The sequence below is a fragment of the Anabas testudineus genome, chromosome 9, assembly GCF_900324465.2.
Source record: "Anabas testudineus chromosome 9, fAnaTes1.2, whole genome shotgun sequence".
Lineage (NCBI taxonomy): Eukaryota > Metazoa > Chordata > Actinopteri > Anabantiformes > Anabantidae > Anabas > Anabas testudineus.
Window position 1 is genome coordinate 19,396,153 of NC_046618.1, and position 16,402 is coordinate 19,412,554.

Here is a 16,402-nt window from a genome sequence, read left to right on the forward strand (position 1 = left end):
TAAATAACATTTTTATAGAAGTAATATCTATGATACTTAACACAGTCATATAAACACAGTTAAATGGTAAAACCTCATAAATGTAGACTATAGAGCCAGAGATTAAGTAACATTTGTGCTGGTTAATTAATCATGTAACCAGCTGTCATCGTTGGTATTTACATCAGTTTTGTAAACTCACTTATAGCAGTAACACAAGCCAATACATCTTCATCAGATTCAGTCTTTTTGTCTATAACTTGTCCGATTGTTAAATTATGACCCATGGTCTGAAAAATTATTAACGTGCAGTAAGAAAAAAGTTCTTGCTCAACACTGCGCCAAGTCATGGGAAGAGATGAAAACAACAAACACTGTCTTTGTTGCCTCCAAACTGGACCAAATGGATCATTTCTGTAATGGTGGAGACGATTAGCTTGTTGATCAGATGCTCTCTGAGGAGACCAAGAACACACTGATGACTGAATCTCAAATGATGTTGGTTAGAAAATTGTTCTAAACGTGTATTTCTTAGTATTAGCCATGATTCAAACTACTCAATAACAACTTATGTCCCTTTTTTATTCATTTTATACATTACATTGTATGTGCAAATATATATTAATGTCATCATAAACTTTTAAGCACCGGTTCAAGAAACTGCATTTAAAGTGTTGAAATAATAAAAGAGTATAAAATATGATTGTTTTTATTAAACTTTCTTCTCTTTTTAAACAGAGGTGTGGAACTTGCACATTACTGCCACCTTCAGCTTCAGAGAGTGGACCCCAGGCTTAGACTACCTATAAGCCACTCAAACTGACTTCTGCCCAATCTACTGGGCATGATCAGTGATCTATAAAAAAAATTAATAGCCACAAAAACATGTGTAATTGATTCCCAAAAGTGGCAGGAGAACACGAAGAAGAATACTTATACAATTACTTACCTTAAAGGTAATCCACTTCAAGTGAAAGCACTAATTATTTACTCGGCTACTAAGTAAATGCTTAAAATGTACTTTAGGTGCAACTGTACAAAGACACTGATTCCTCTGGGCACCAATCTCAAATAAAAGGATTTCTCCTTATACTATGTTTGTGTCTGTATTGCTTGCTTTTCTTGTTGGTCCACTTCCTCATTTATGCACATACATAAACTAAACAAAGATGACACCTTGCTGATTACATTTGGAGTGAACCTGCAACTTCTTCAATATAGAATCTGGAAATCTGGATTGGGTTTTATTATTTATTTTAGTTTAGTTATAGGCCCCGTGTGTCTCTTACAGCTGGCATCTGCAGCAGCAGCCATGATTTCGCAACCACAGGTTTAAATTTAAACCCGTGCTAAACCTTCAACCCCCAAACGACCCCTACATTAGATTATATAGATTGTAGTCTAACCTGTTTCCCTTTTCTTGAAGGTAATTTAACATAAGTACGTTTTGCAAACTTGACTTTTTGTTGTTAGACTTTAAGACAGTTTACTTAACGAACAGGTGTTTGGTAACTCACCTTCGGAGGTCAGTGCGGGAGGCGTTCAAGAGCGGCAGTGTTCAGGTGTGTTTGAAAAGCAACGTTTTTCAAAAGTTAATGTCTTTAATGTTGTTGGAAATTATTAATAACTAATAATTAATAACACACGAAAGGAGATTTCAGGATATTTTAAGTACGTTTCGTAGCTACTAGCAAATTACACACATCGTGTTTTATCGCGTAATTAGCATGTAGCTAATATAACCTGCTAGCTAGCTAACTAGTTAACAATATACAAAAGTAATAAAAAGCTGTACAACAATAACTTCATTAAAATAATCTGTTATTTAACTAAAATACATAATACATTACAATTAATACAATTCATATTAAAAATGTGTGGGACAGTTTACCAGCTGTTTTATTTCAATAATTATGAATACAAATTTTTAAATTAATAATAAATTGACCAACAGCAAAGAAATTTTGAAAACATGAAAATAACTTTTTATAGCTAAAATATGTTCTCAGCTCAGACTTTTCCTGTGACTTTTTGTGTAGATCCCAACCTGTAGTACGTCTGCATATCAGATATAGATACAATTAGTTTATTATTATGCCACCAGGGCTAAATGCAAGGGTTAAAAATAGGTTAAACAGTTTGAGAAGTCTAAAATTAGTTAAATCAAACACGTATATGCTCAAATGAAAGGTTTAATGTTTTCTAGGGGAAGGTTTTGTGTTTTTCTTTCAGCCTGGTTTGAACACATCTCCAGCTGAACAGTAGCATTTGACTCAACTTAAAATAGGTTTATCATCAAAATCAAGTCAAATCACTTCCTTTTGGAAGATGTGGTTGAGTTTAGTTTTTCTCTGGGGTTTGCATGCCTGCACACTAAAAACAGAGTCTGGCCTCCTTGTTGTCACCTATGTTTACTTCTGCTTTTCGCCATCTTCCTATGTAAAGACCAGTCTAGTCGCATCAAGTCATTAGCTCAAGTAATCCACTTTTGGCTCGGTGCCGTTATTATGTGATCACACAGAGGAGCTGAAGACTAAATCGCCTGCAGCACAGTCCGAAGGAGCTCATACATGAGCTGTCTCCATCCACCTACGATGAACGATCTGATGGACGTCCTGGAGTTCTTGCCCTGATCTTGGTGGACTGATGGAGGATGAACAAGAGCAAATGGCTGTTTAAACTTTCACTGGCATACAGCACTGAGAGCCAAACAACTTGGGAGCTTGTTGAGGAGGTGACCACGTAAGTAAACTGCTGATTTACAGGTCTCCTATTAGTGTTAGTTCATTAGTTTTCTTCGGCCCGTCCTCTACAAACACATCAGAGCAGATACAGGATTTTAAATTCTACAAGTCTCAATTTGCTTTTGTTCCTATCTTAATAAAGTCAGAAAAGAGTCTGAAACATTTAAAAATGTTCCAAACCTCATCCAAATAATAGTTTAGCACATGTCCTTGTTTTATTCCACCTAACACTAGGTAGGTAAGATTTTCTTTATAGCACTATTGCTATTTTGATTAATTAGGTCTTACTCAGCAAATAGTCTCTGATTGGACGACTTTGTCCTGCTGCTAAATATCTTTTCTTGTGACGAAAGCCACCCATCTGTTCTTTTAAGTCTTCCAAAACCTAAGCAACCAGTCCTGCGTGACAAGAAAGTTACAAATAAACTATTTGATGAAATCAATAACTGAAACACTCAATAGTTTTTGTGTTTTGTAGACTGTAAATATTAATTTAGGCATCATTTATGTATTTAAAACAAAGTTAAGATGTTTAAAAATGCAGTTTTCATATTTAAATTTTCTATTATTTGCCTTTTCATGGTGAAGTTGTTTCCTGCCTTGGTGGTTTCATAGATTGCTTAATACCTTCGCAGAACTAAGACAAAAACAGTTCTCTGCTGCAGGATTGAGGCCAATCACAGAGGTTGGGAATGAACCAGCAGATAACAAGATTAAAAGGGCACAATGCTCTCCTGTTGCCAGCACACTTGGCTCTCTACTGTGTGAATGAAATAGTTTCCAAGGGGCCAGAGTTATTGAAAAATGTGTGTGAAGAGTTGCGAACCTGAATATCAATCAGATTTTTAAGCGCATACTGCTTTATGATTTAAAAAAGACAGCTATCTTTTAGGAACTTAACTTTTAATAATGTTGTTGTAGTTTTAAAAAAAGCATATTCTTGCATTGCATCTAGAAGAACAGAAATGTTTGAACAAACATGATGTTTTGTCTAATGATCTGATGTTTGTTTGGTGCTTCGAACAGGAACAGTCATGGGATGTGGTGTCACAAAGTCCGACCAATTCCACAAGCAGTCTCGAAAAGGTAACCGTGATGCTGCAGATAGTTAAACAGAGAAAAGCTTCCAATGGTTGTCTGAACAACAACTCGTCTACGCTATTTTTATGTTGGCTTTGCACCTTACATTATAGTTACCGACTTTTGTCAGTTTCAAGTTATTTGTGTTTTTTTTTTTTTTCTAACTGAAGAGAACCAACCATTTTGTCCCATCTGTATAATCCAATCACAGTCTTCCTACTTGTTAAGGTCTCTGCATTTCTGTCTGTTCTGTTGCATGCAGCTGTCACAAGTAAGTCACACCTGTCTTACCTTGTTTGTTTTGTTAATATATAAGAGGTCAAACCACACAAATGTGGGTCAGAGTAGATGGAGGAAAAAGCAGATGTTGAACCTAAGGTTATGTAGTGTAAAAGAAATCAGGTGTCCTCCCTTAGAGGCCCTTAGAGTTACATCAAGCATGACTCCTGTGTCGTCTTTTCCTCCTGGTGAAACAGTCAAAATAGAAATTAGAACAAGAATCACATTGTTGTCGCCTGAGCAGTAGAAGAGGAGGCTTTGAGCAGCTAAATTGTCTTCTGGGTTGTCTGCATTTTAGCTATAAAAGCTGCTGTGTTGATTCAGCGATGGTACCGTCAGTATGTGGCCCGCACAGAGATGAGGCGGAGATACACCTGGCACATCTTCCAGTCCATTGAATACTCTGGAGAACAGGCGCAGATAAAGGTGAGAATCTACGAGAAATCATCTCTTTCAGTTCCCTGTGTTTTTGACAAAACAAGCTCACTGCTCATCTGTCTCTCCTGCACAGCTTTATAATTTCCTCGGCTACCTCATGGACAATTTTACACCATCGTGCAATGAACGTAAGATTTCTATGTTGATTTTTAGATTTGGATTCATAGGACCACTTTATTTTCACTCTTGCAAATTCATTGTGCAAGTTTGAACTGTCGTCTCCCAGGAAATTTGATCTCGCACATCTTCAGAGAGAACGAGATTTGTCGGGACACGGAGTGGGAGAGGTACTTCAGCTACAAGAACATTGAGGTGCCAGAGATTTACTCAGGACCTCATCTCACCTTCCCTCTGACGGTGGAGCAGGCGGTCGGGCTGGTGGAGGCCTTTAGGAACAAGAAAGTAGGTGCACAACAAAACAGTTTTTCTAACCAGACTGTAACACTTTACACTGATTTCTATCACAGTAATGGTTGAATTCACACACATTTAGCATTTAACAGTTCTGTTTAATCTCTGGTGGAAAAATGTTTTTACTTTACTTAAATTGCACGATTGTTATTATATGACTGAAGTTTTAGTCAAACGTACAGTACATACAAAGGTTTTGTTGTTGTTGAGTAGAATTCACAAAACACAAACTAACTGCATCCAAACCAAATTACATAGGATAAAAAAGAACTTCATGCAAAAATCACAATATCCTGGTGTTATTAAAACACATCAGTATGGCTGCTTGTTCATGTGTTTGTCTTTGTCTTTAACCGTCTTGCTAACGAGTCTCTCTCCCAGTAGCAGCTGCACTCACGCTATGTCCTCCAACTGCTGCTGGAAACGTGGAAAATGCTCCGCGTGTTGCCAAATATCAACCGTGTTTCTACCTGCCACAGCAAAGAAATCACGATTTGTGGTGAGCTGATTTTTTTTTTATTGCTGATTTTTGCTTTTCATTAAAATAAAATGTTGACACTGACAAAAAAAAATTCTACCCTTTCTTTCTAACATCTCTTGAAACAGAAACACTTTTTCGATAGCACTCTGCTTTGATGTTGTTCTCCTCGACTTAGATTTTGTTTTTCCTTGACTTAGATTTTGTTTCTCCTTGACTTAGATTTTGTTTCTCCTTGACTTAGATTTTGTTTGCTTGCCTTGTTCCTCACTTGTAAGTCGCTTTGGATAAAAGCGTCTGCTAAATGACTAAATGTAAATGTAAATGTAAATATAATGACAATGACAGACACTTAAAGTTTATGTATTTAAATACCAGGTGGACTGAGAGCATCCAAAGTAACAAGGATTGTAATATAATCAAACTAATTGTTAGTTGTAGCTAAAATATGAAAAAAAATGTTTTTGATGGTAAACTTCATCCAAACAAAACTGCTGAAATATTATTTAACAGAAAGAGTCTCTTTACTGTAAAAGTTAAAGCACATACAGGGTAAAAATTAATTGTTTCTCTCAGTTTGTTGTTAATTATGACCTGTTACATCCTCATTCCAGGTGATCTGCATGGACAACTGGAAGACCTGCTGCTGATCTTCTATAAGGTTGGGACTTCTCCTCCTAAAACTTCCATCCTCCTAAATCTTACAATTTCATAAAGCTGCAAAAACTTTGGAGCCTCTGCTCCAGTACCTCAGTAGATGTACTAACAGATATTTTCACTTTTAGTGAATCTGTTGATTACTTTTCATCCTATTAGCTAATTGTTTAGTCAATGTTGTCTTTACATTACTTATTTTTTAAATAGGAGTCAAAAACTACCATAAAACACTAAATTGAGTAAAAAGAAAGTTATTATCAGATCATTATTTGTTGCTTAAAATCAACTTAAGCAATTCAATTGATTATTTTGAGAAATTAACAAATTGTTTCCCTCCTAAATTGTATTTTGTACTCTGGTTTCCCCTCTGTGTACTGATTATATGAATGAAAGACGCTGCTTTACTTTGCTGTTCTTAATGTTACAGAATGGCATGCCTTCAATGGAGAAGCCGTACGTGTTTAATGGAGACTTTGTAGATCGAGGCAAAGACTCCATTGAGATCCTCCTCATCCTATTTTCATTCCTGCTTGTTTATCCGAATGACGTCTACCTCAACAGAGGAAACCACGAGGACCATATAGTCAACCTGAGGTAAGACAAATTGTAACTGCAGGACAGGGAAGCCCAGAACCAGTTCTAGTTCATGCAGTTTTGTCCAACCTGTTGTCTAAATTCATCAGGTGTAATAAAAAACCTCCACTTCTGTTTTCCTGTGTTTCTCTGGCTGATGCAGATACGGCTTCACAAAGGAGGTGCTGGGTAAATACAAGGTGAGGTTAAATCATGTAAATCTGAAACTCCAACAAACCTCAAACACTCCTTTTGTTTTCACTGTTTAGTATGAACTCTTTATACTACCACAAAACCTCCCTATGCGTTGGGGGGCAAAAGGTCAGGGAAATAGGTTTGTGAGAGGAATGTCACCAGACCTGCTGTCTTAACTTGGGTAGGAACAAGCAGCAGTTATTCATCCATCAGCACTACTTTGGTGCTCTTTAGTGAGGCTCATCTGTTCCAGTAGAGATGCTCAGGAGCCATAAGTCAGACTTTTGTTGTACTGGGCAGCCTCCAGTGTGAATGTGCCTTTATGTAAAACTCTCTCGCTCTGACACTATCTTGAAAAAATGAAGATAAATGAATGTCTGCACACTATCAGCAAAATTGGGGTTTACAGACATTATCAATGTCTTTACAGTCATTAAACTCAAATATGGAAAAAGAAAGACTGGACAGGCAGTGAAAAACCTGTGGTTCTGTGGAACAACCTCAAACAAGCAAAAGAGATACATACAAACTTAAAAATAGCCGAAAGATACATCAACAAACCATACAACTGCAAAAAAAGATATTAAAAAATAAGACTTGTGCTTCTCATCAGATGCACGGAAAAAGGATCCTGAAGCTGCTGCAGAAGATTTTCAGCTGGTTGCCGTTAGTGACGGTGATTGATCAGAAGGTGCTGGTTCTCCACGGAGGGATCTCCGACACCACAGACCTCAGCGTCCTCGCAAGAGTGGACAGACACAATGTGGGGACATCACGTGTGAAACAGAGCTGCGCTTATTTCTCATTTCATTTCATTTCTGTCAATTATTTGCTCCTCTCTGTTTTTCGCAGTATGTTTCAGCGCTCAGGCCTCCAAAGAAGAGACACCCGAGCTCAACGGGGACGTCCATCGACTCGGATGTGGATGAGGACGTCTGGTCCACCAACAGATTCATCCAGCGCCGGGCCTCCCTCACATATGCCAAACCTATGGGAACTCGCAACAGCTTCCAGAACCGCTCGCTGCAGGACTTCTCAGACCGGATTAAAATGAACATGGAGGACGAGCTGGAGAGCTGCAAGAGGAGACAGTCCGTTTTCAACTCGCCGATCGATAAATCAGAAAAAGAGATGACTCCGACTGTGTCCTCTGACAGTGTCGTCAGCAATGACAACCCCAAGGATGAGTGGAAACAGGTGAGCACATTCTCTGAGATAGATTTTATTGTCAATTAATGTGTAAAGTCACAGACAGAACAAACAAAACACAAAGAGAAAACATAGGCAGCCCTTTAGGAAATAAATGATTAAATAAGTCCCCATAAGAAAATACAGTTAATTTCACATTTATATGAAATTTCCATAAAATACAAGTTGTCTTTATGTCGAACTTTCAAACACAAATTCTACTACTTTGTATCATTAAAAAAAAAAACATTTTCCTGACTGACCTACGACAGAATGAGATCTGATGAATCTTATGTACAGTCTGCGTGTCGGTCTTTCCACAGTATACATAATTTGTATTGGCACCTGGAACTAAAATTGATGGCTGTGCTTAAAAATTTCATATTTCACATCATATTTTCTCCAAAAAAAACATTACACACATTACAGTCAGATCAAATTCAGTGCAATGTAATTTTCACTTCATTCATTTATAATGTGTAGTGTTAAAAATTATATATAATAAGCAGCAACGTTAACTCCACCTTGTGGTTTGGTGGTTTTTGGGGTCAGCACAGGCACTGACTTTTGATTTTTATGACAGTATACTGGATATTTTGACCTCTTCTGGCCTCAAACAGTGTTTTAAATTATGTTTAGAGTTAAAAATCACATTTTTGTGAAACTGCTGACAAGAGACATATGAGACCTGTAATAATCTGTATCAAGTTGACTCTGTAGTAACACATAGTAGGTGTTGTGTTGTATCTTAAAGGCTTACTTTACTACAGCAATAAATAAAGCTATCAGATTAATGTAGTGAAGTGAAAAATATATTTTCCCTGTGAAATGTAGTGAAGTAGCATAAAATAGAGACACACACGCACCTCACACCTTTTTTATTACTTGTATTTATTGATTTTTGGCTTTGCTCTGTAAGCAAGTTAGATTTTCGGTGTTGTTGTTCTCAGGTCTTAAAGTGCCCAACGAATTTAGGTAGTGACACTGTCGTGTGGAAAAAAAGTTATTTTGGTCAGAGGTCACAGTCTTGTGCCCTGGCACTATTCCAGAGGATTAAATCAGTCCTGAGTCACGACCTGATAAATACTCCATCAGAAATCATCACTCACCTCAGAGGAGCTGCTGTGCACAGCTTTCTGCACGGGCATTAGCATGCTGTAATCCAGTACGTCATTAATCCATCTGCCATGAGTTCAATCTGCCGTCACATTGAGCACAAGCTACAAAATTCAGTGGGTTGGTGCTAAATGGGTGTAAATAAATACATGTAAACTATTTAAATAACAAGGTAAAAAAGTTTGCCTAAAACCACCAACAAAACACAACTAAGAGAAGGTATATTGTCTCCCATGGTATTAGTTTAGTGTGCAAGCATGCTTAGACTGCTAATTAACATTCAAGATAGAGCACAGATAGAAATGTTTAGCAAGTATTTCATGACTGAGAGAAGTTATTACAATTTATCCTTTCAGGGACTTAAATGTGTGTACCAAATGTCATGGCAGTGAAACAAATATAGTAGTTTTTTAAACATTTAACTCAAACCAAAACTCTCACCAGAGGAAAAGTCAAATGATCACAGTCACATGTGTCTGTTTATGATGGTGAGTTTAGAGCAAAACCCATAGTCTCATAAAAATTTGCACAGTGGTGTAGAGTCTGAAAAGGTTATTATTTTTATTAAGTGTGGATAAAATAACAGCTCTAAATAAAATCTACACAGAACTTTTAAAATACTGCTCTACCTGCAGATCCTAGACCTGCTGTGGAGCGACCCAATGACTTCAGACGGCTGCATACCCAACGAGGTGCGAGGTGGAGGCTGCTACTGGGGCCCCGACATCACAGAGGACTTCCTGAACAGGCACAACCTGCAGTTCATCATCCGCTCCCACGAGTGCAAACAGGACGGTTATGAGTTCTGCCACAACCGTAAAGTGAGCTCAGACTCTGAAGGCCCACAGAAAGTCACAGTTCTTTAATTATAAATTAAATGAAATAGATGAGTGTCTATTTTCTCCTATTCCACTATGAGTAGCCGTTAAAACATTAACCCTCACTTTCATTTCTCTAAGGTCCTCACTCTGTTCTCTGCCTCCAATTACTACGATGTAGGAAGTAACAGAGGGGCCTATGTGAAGCTCGGCCCAGACCTTGTGCCTTATATGATTCAGTACCAGGCCAGCAGCATGACGAGAGAGCTCACCGTGAGGCAAAGGTTAAAATTAACTAATAACTACTTTACTTTTATCATATTTTATATTTTTATTGATGTAACTTTTATTCTTAGTGTTTTCTTAAACCTTCTGATGCATTTCTTCATCTTATGTGAAAGGTGCTTTTAATCACCTTTTGTGTTTGAATGATTTTGCTTTGCCTGCTGTTTCCTAAATGGTCAGAACTATTTTTTGTTCATTATCTGTTCTCTCATCTGCAGTGTTGGGCGGACCGAGCGCTCTGCCCTCAAAGTCCTGCGAGAGCAGCTGTTTGCGCACAAATCTGACCTTGTCTGTGCCTTCAAAAAGTTTGACAGCGAAAATATGGGTGTGTGTAGCGTGAGTTTCATGAACCACTTCAGTCCCCAGCAGATCAGGTGTAACTTTATTACCCACCTCGCGTTTCCTCCCTAATTACACTGTCTGTCTGGAAAGAAACATGAACCCACATCTTTGTGTTTTATGTTGAGCATCATAATCCTCATTGAAGAAAAAAAAAAACAAGGAGGCTGACCCGATGTCCCAGAACATTTGACAGTTTCACAGAAACTGTGCTGAACAGAAAAAATGAACAAGTACAGTGATTTACTTCTTTGGTTGCAGGGGCAGCATTCTCTTAAAACTCTCCCTACTCCAAACATATGCGTGTGAGTAGAACATTTAACAAAAACTCAAGGTCCATTAATGGGCTTTTCCAAGAGCTTTCTAATGTATCTCACACTAAGCACAGGCTGTTTATGTAATGTCCGTAATGAGAAGTCAAATAGGGGTCACCTACCTGCAATTCTATGGAGAAAAGAAGTTTAAAGTTCGAACTTGCAAAGCTGCAGCAGCACTAAGAACAGGTTTCTTCTTAATTACGTACCTTACACTTGATTAATATATGTATACTTATTATATTAATTTCATATTTAAAAATATTTAGAATGAAAGTGTTAATGCTGTTTTGCACTTCTTTACCTGACTATATACACCAGTTATTTATTTAAACACATTTATAACACCTAATACATTACATCAATTAAACTACATTCCTTACATTATACCACAGAAACATTTTAGAAAAGTATCCTTTAATTAGAAAGTTGTGACCAAGATATTGAGTGGGTGTATATAGGCATATAGGGCTTCAGCTAGAAGTCCTATATACATTTAACACAATATTAATCTGCAGGGTCTCAGTAAAATAAACAATGAAATACATTTTTAAAAATTTGGTTGAAACTGGTGGAAATATCCTCAGGTTGTACTGTAACATATCACTGAGCTCTCTACCTTCTTGGAAATAGTGTTAAACTCGTGTCTTTCTACCTTCACCAGGTCTTGTGTCTCTGAACGACTGGGCTGCTGCAGTGGAGAGTGTGATGCACCTTGATCTACCCTGGAGGATGATGCGCTCTCAGCTTGTCATCTGCAAGACCAGTGACGGCATGATCAACTACCACGACTGGTTCAACGAGCTTGCAATCAAAGGACCCAACGCAGATGTAAGGAGTGGTGGTTAGAGAAAGACTAGTGTCTGATTATAAGACTTTCAATACATTTATCAGAATTTTATACACTGATTTTTTGATGTGGACATATTGTCATTAATGCTCTCCATCAGGACTTTCCTCACTTGGTTTTCATCATTTCTCCTCCTGCAGCACATTGACCAGAGTTTGCTTGAGACTTTGTATCGGCATCGTGCCACCTTGGAGACCATCTTCAGAATTGTAGACACAGACAACTCAGGTAGAACCGTGAACATCTACACTCACGAATGTCTCCTTTTGAAGAGAGAATCCGCATTAAAATGGCTCTAGTTTGTTATTTCTTAGTAGATTTTCATTACTGGCAAATAAACAAATGACAAGAAATCAGATTAAGATATTTCGTTAAAGGAAGCGTGACCGTGACATGAGAGCACTGACACAGACACAATCTCACAACAGACAGTCTGGTGCTGTGTAAAGTGTGTCAGAGCTTTAAAAAGGGTTTGTTGTGTTACTGAGTTCAGGCCACTACATCGTTCCAAAGACACCACAGCAGGTCACAGTCTCCTTAATCCCCCAGATGAGGATTAACCCACTGATCTACTCTCTGGTCCATCCCTCTGACACACACACTTTTTCCTCTGTCAGCATGCACCTGATTCTGCATTTTTCAAATCCTCTTTTCGCTCCATGTTTTACATCCTGCATCCCTTCACTTCTTCATTGATAATCTTTTCTAATCTGCATTTTTAACCTTTAACCTCTTCTTCCTCAGGCTTCATTACCATTGAGGACTTCCGGCAGACCTGGAAGTTGCTGAGCGTTTACTTAAAGATGGAGATCACAGACGAGGCCATCTCTGACCTGGCCGTCACCATAGACAGCAACAAGGACGGCAGCATCGACATTGACGAGTTCATGGAGGCTTTTCGCCTCACAGATAAGAAAAGCCGGCTGGAGCGAGGACGCAGCATGTTCATGGCCGTGGCCTACGACCAGACCAAGCTGGAGGGAGATGGGAGATCCCATCATTTGAGCAGAGAGGAGGAGGGAGGACTGAAAACAGAAAGCAACTTTAGCTCAGACTTCTCACCAGACGGGCAGCAGAGGGGCGAGCAGGGAGATCCAGCCAACGCAAGCTGTTTTAATGACGCACTTCAAGATGCAGGAAGCTGCTAAGCAACAGACGCGTGACTCACTTGGGATTAGGAAAAAGGTTAGAGTTCAGGGTTTATGACAGCAAATGTTCATTTTACATTTTAAAGCAGTTTTATTGACTGATATAGTGCAGGTAAAACACAACTGCACAAACAAGAAGTTAGTTAATACTATGGAGCCACAAAAGGAAATCGTATTTAGGCTGCATTATTTTTTTAATAATATAACTAGATATCATGATCAGTGATTATGATATTAATATGGTTTTTAACATTATTATTTTTAGCAACAGAAAATGTTTTGAGTTGTGTAAAAGACTTGATGAACAAAGTAACAGCTGCACATTGACTCCAGATGTTTTTAAATGTTATAATGTTTATAATGTTTCAAAAATTTTACTAATCGCTTAATTGATAAAGTGACAGAAGATGCCAAAGAATCTTCAAACATCTTGTTTTGTTTAGTCAACAGTTAAAAACCAAACAACACTGAGTCTGCAATGATTTAGAATAAAATAGAGAAACAGTAAAAATTCTCATGTTGAAGGTTTTAGCATTTCTGTCCAACCCCACAAAACCAAGTATTAAGTACACAGTGAAACTTGATCAACAAGCAATTTTCATTTGGTCTATATAACAACACAAAAACATTACAAATGTCCATTATAGTTTCCTAGTGTGATGGTACGTTGGGCTGTTAAGTCTTATTTATTTCCAATGATTACTCTGTGTTAAGATAATGGTCACATTTGAGAACGTTAAAGCTACAGTCATCTACAGCTCCACATCATAATATGGAGAGGTGCTATCAAATCTGATGTGACACAGAATCACAGAACTTTTGTCCAAATGCATGTAACCATCAACCAATTGTTACATCTCTAGTCCTTTTGCCTCCTGTTCTTGAATTGATTCAGTATTTTAAAGCTCTGTGAGTCATCGTGCAGGTGATACTGTGTTTATTTCCTGTAGCCTTACAGCTACATGTTCTAAAAACTTTATAGACACTAAAATATTTGCAACTATATGTTGCTGGTGCCTTAGCAACTGAAATGTTTTAACTTCTGGACATGAAGTTAAATCTTGATTCATTTTTGTCTCAGGTGCCGGTAATGTACTGGGGTCCCTCCCTTGTCCAGAACCGAGAACTCACATTTCTTTTCATTTGACTTTCAGGGTAATATGTCTACCTCCAAAATGTTGTTTTAAAAACCACAGCAGATGTTGTATTTTTCAGGATAATTTGACACTTGTTTTGTTTTGTTACAGAACCAGATGAGAACTGTCCATACAGGTTCATTCATTATGAAGCTACAGTTAGCTTAACCTAGCTTAGCTTTGCATGAAGACTAGAAACTAACCAAGTTCAATCTAACATCATATTACAATATTTGCTTAATAAGTATAAAAATAGAGGTTGTATAGATGCTGGTAGGCTGTTCATTTCACCAGGCTTATATTTTTATCCTGTTTCCAGTCTTTATGCTAAGCTAAGCTAACTGCCAGCTGGCTGTCGCATCTCATTAAACTGTGTGGTATCAAGCTTCACATCGAATCACCAAGGAAGTGACTGATAACCCAGATGTTTATTTTCCTTTAAGATATTTTCTAGTTAATTCATCTCAGTTTGCATTGTTAAATAAAACTGACATCAGAGAAATCAGTGTACATATGTGCAGTTTTGTTTGTTTTGTTGTGTGTAAAATGTATGTTGAATTTTTTTAGCATGTTGATCATGTAAAGCTTTTACTGTAAATACATCTCACAGTTTAAATTCATTTGTGTGTGTCTTTGTGTTAAGTAAATTCTATTTACTGATAAAAGCTTATGATAAAAAGCCATAACTGTTGCTAAAGTGGTGCATAAATAATTTAATACAACTGTTACTAATATACAGTAACTAATTGAATATATCTATATAAATCTATATTAAAATACCTAATCTAATCTAGAACAGTTGCAGTTTTCTTTTGATCCACAAACTGAATTCTTGATATATGTGTTTCAGCTTTACAACAATAAAGTGTTACATTTTTATTTTATTATATTCAAATCTCCTGATGTTAACAAAACGGCCTCTGCAAAATTCCATTATGGCTCCTTTCAACTCATGTTAATTAACCTACCTGGTAGTTTTTTAGATTCACCAGTAGAGGGAACAAGAGACCTTTTAAACACTAGATTTTTAATACTTGAGGCATTGAGGTGTAAGCAGTATTTTTTCATTTGTAATTGTTTAAGGTGGGACACTTTTTCATTTCGGGAGGAGAAACTGCAACCATCAACTGTCTGATGCTAAAAAACTAATATATTAGTTCATTTTTTGTTAATGGACCTGTCGTTTTGCTTTACTACTAGTCTCTGTACTGTTGGATAGTTTAATTTGTAATGGAAAGTTTTTGTTTTGTTAGTAAAAATAAAAAAGTAACTTAAGCAGCCACATGGTTGTATTGCAGCAAAAAAGTACAAGTTGAAGTAAAAAGTGTCTGAAAGTGAAAATATAGGCTACATACAAACAACAAACTGAAGTACAAATACCTCAAGATTGTACTTAAATACAGTCCTTGAGTAAACAAACATTGATACTTTCATCCACTGCAAATAAAAGTATATTACAAAAAACATCTCTTAAATCTTTTAAAAACGTTTAAAAGAGCACGAGCAACCTGGGATCTTCGTCAGTGATGGAGACCGACATGTCACTTGTCCTCTGCTGCTTCTTTTCACATGCAACCTTCTCCACCACCACCACCACCACCACCCCAACATAAATCACAGTGGTGAAAACTGGGACAAAAGAAAGAGGCAGTTAGACCTAGTTTTCCAGTGTATCGGTGGAGGGGACACGTATTGTTCCCTGCCTGTAGGTGGTCTTAGTTGGGAAGCTGCTGGAGCTTCTAATGAAGACATCTGGAGCCTCTCAAAGCGCTCGCTGCTTCACATTTAGCTTTGGCTGTAGGCTTAAGTGTACTTCTTATTGTACTTTTAAGTGAAATTTATATGTTTTAATTTAGATATTTTAATTGTGCACGTCAGGGAGTTCAAGCAACTGCAAATGTCGCAACATGCAGTTTTTAATCACCCGGTTCTGCTACATGGTGTTTAGTGTTTTGTAAAACTGATTTCATTTTTAACTCTAACAATATTTCCTATAAAAGTCTTCTAAGGTGATGTGAGAAATAGAAGGTACTCTTGTTGAAATTTAGTTTCCAGAGAACTTTATGTTCCATTTAAACCAGAGTACACCTACATGCAGACAAGTTTAACAATTTGCATATTTTGTGTACTCTCTAGGTCAAAGAAGCACTTAACTTTTTTAGAAAAGCACCCACTGAACTGTGTGTGTACAATATTTGAGCTAAAATTCAACTCGGATTAAACATTTTTATACTCAGCAGCTATTTGGGTGAAGATTTAATCAGTAGCATTTTCTTTATGTCTTATTTGTTTCTGCTGTTGTTTTTAGTTGATATAGTGGGTATTGTTGTATTATTGTGTATTATTAGTGTTTTACCATTCAGTGTTGCTCTAC

The 16,402-nt window shown here is 37.3% G+C and overlaps 1 protein-coding gene across 1 annotated transcript; it reads left to right on the forward strand.

The window, feature by feature from the left end:
• Positions 1-1,454: 1,454 nt before the first annotated feature.
• On the forward strand, positions 1,455-14,648 carry LOC113150348 (serine/threonine-protein phosphatase with EF-hands 2). Its single transcript, XM_026342811.2, has 18 exons — positions 1,455-1,541; positions 2,501-2,721; positions 3,750-3,809; positions 4,381-4,508; positions 4,594-4,648; positions 4,747-4,922; positions 5,316-5,430; positions 6,024-6,070; positions 6,494-6,660; positions 6,803-6,839; positions 7,448-7,597; positions 7,687-8,031; positions 9,774-9,959; positions 10,098-10,240; positions 10,460-10,566; positions 11,559-11,725; positions 11,885-11,972; positions 12,489-14,648. The coding sequence occupies exons 3-18, from the start codon at positions 3,758-3,760 to the stop codon at positions 12,890-12,892; spliced, it is 2,367 nt and encodes a 788-aa protein (XP_026198596.1). The 5' UTR covers positions 1,455-1,541; positions 2,501-2,721; positions 3,750-3,757; the 3' UTR covers positions 12,893-14,648.
• Positions 14,649-16,402: the final 1,754 nt, after the last annotated feature.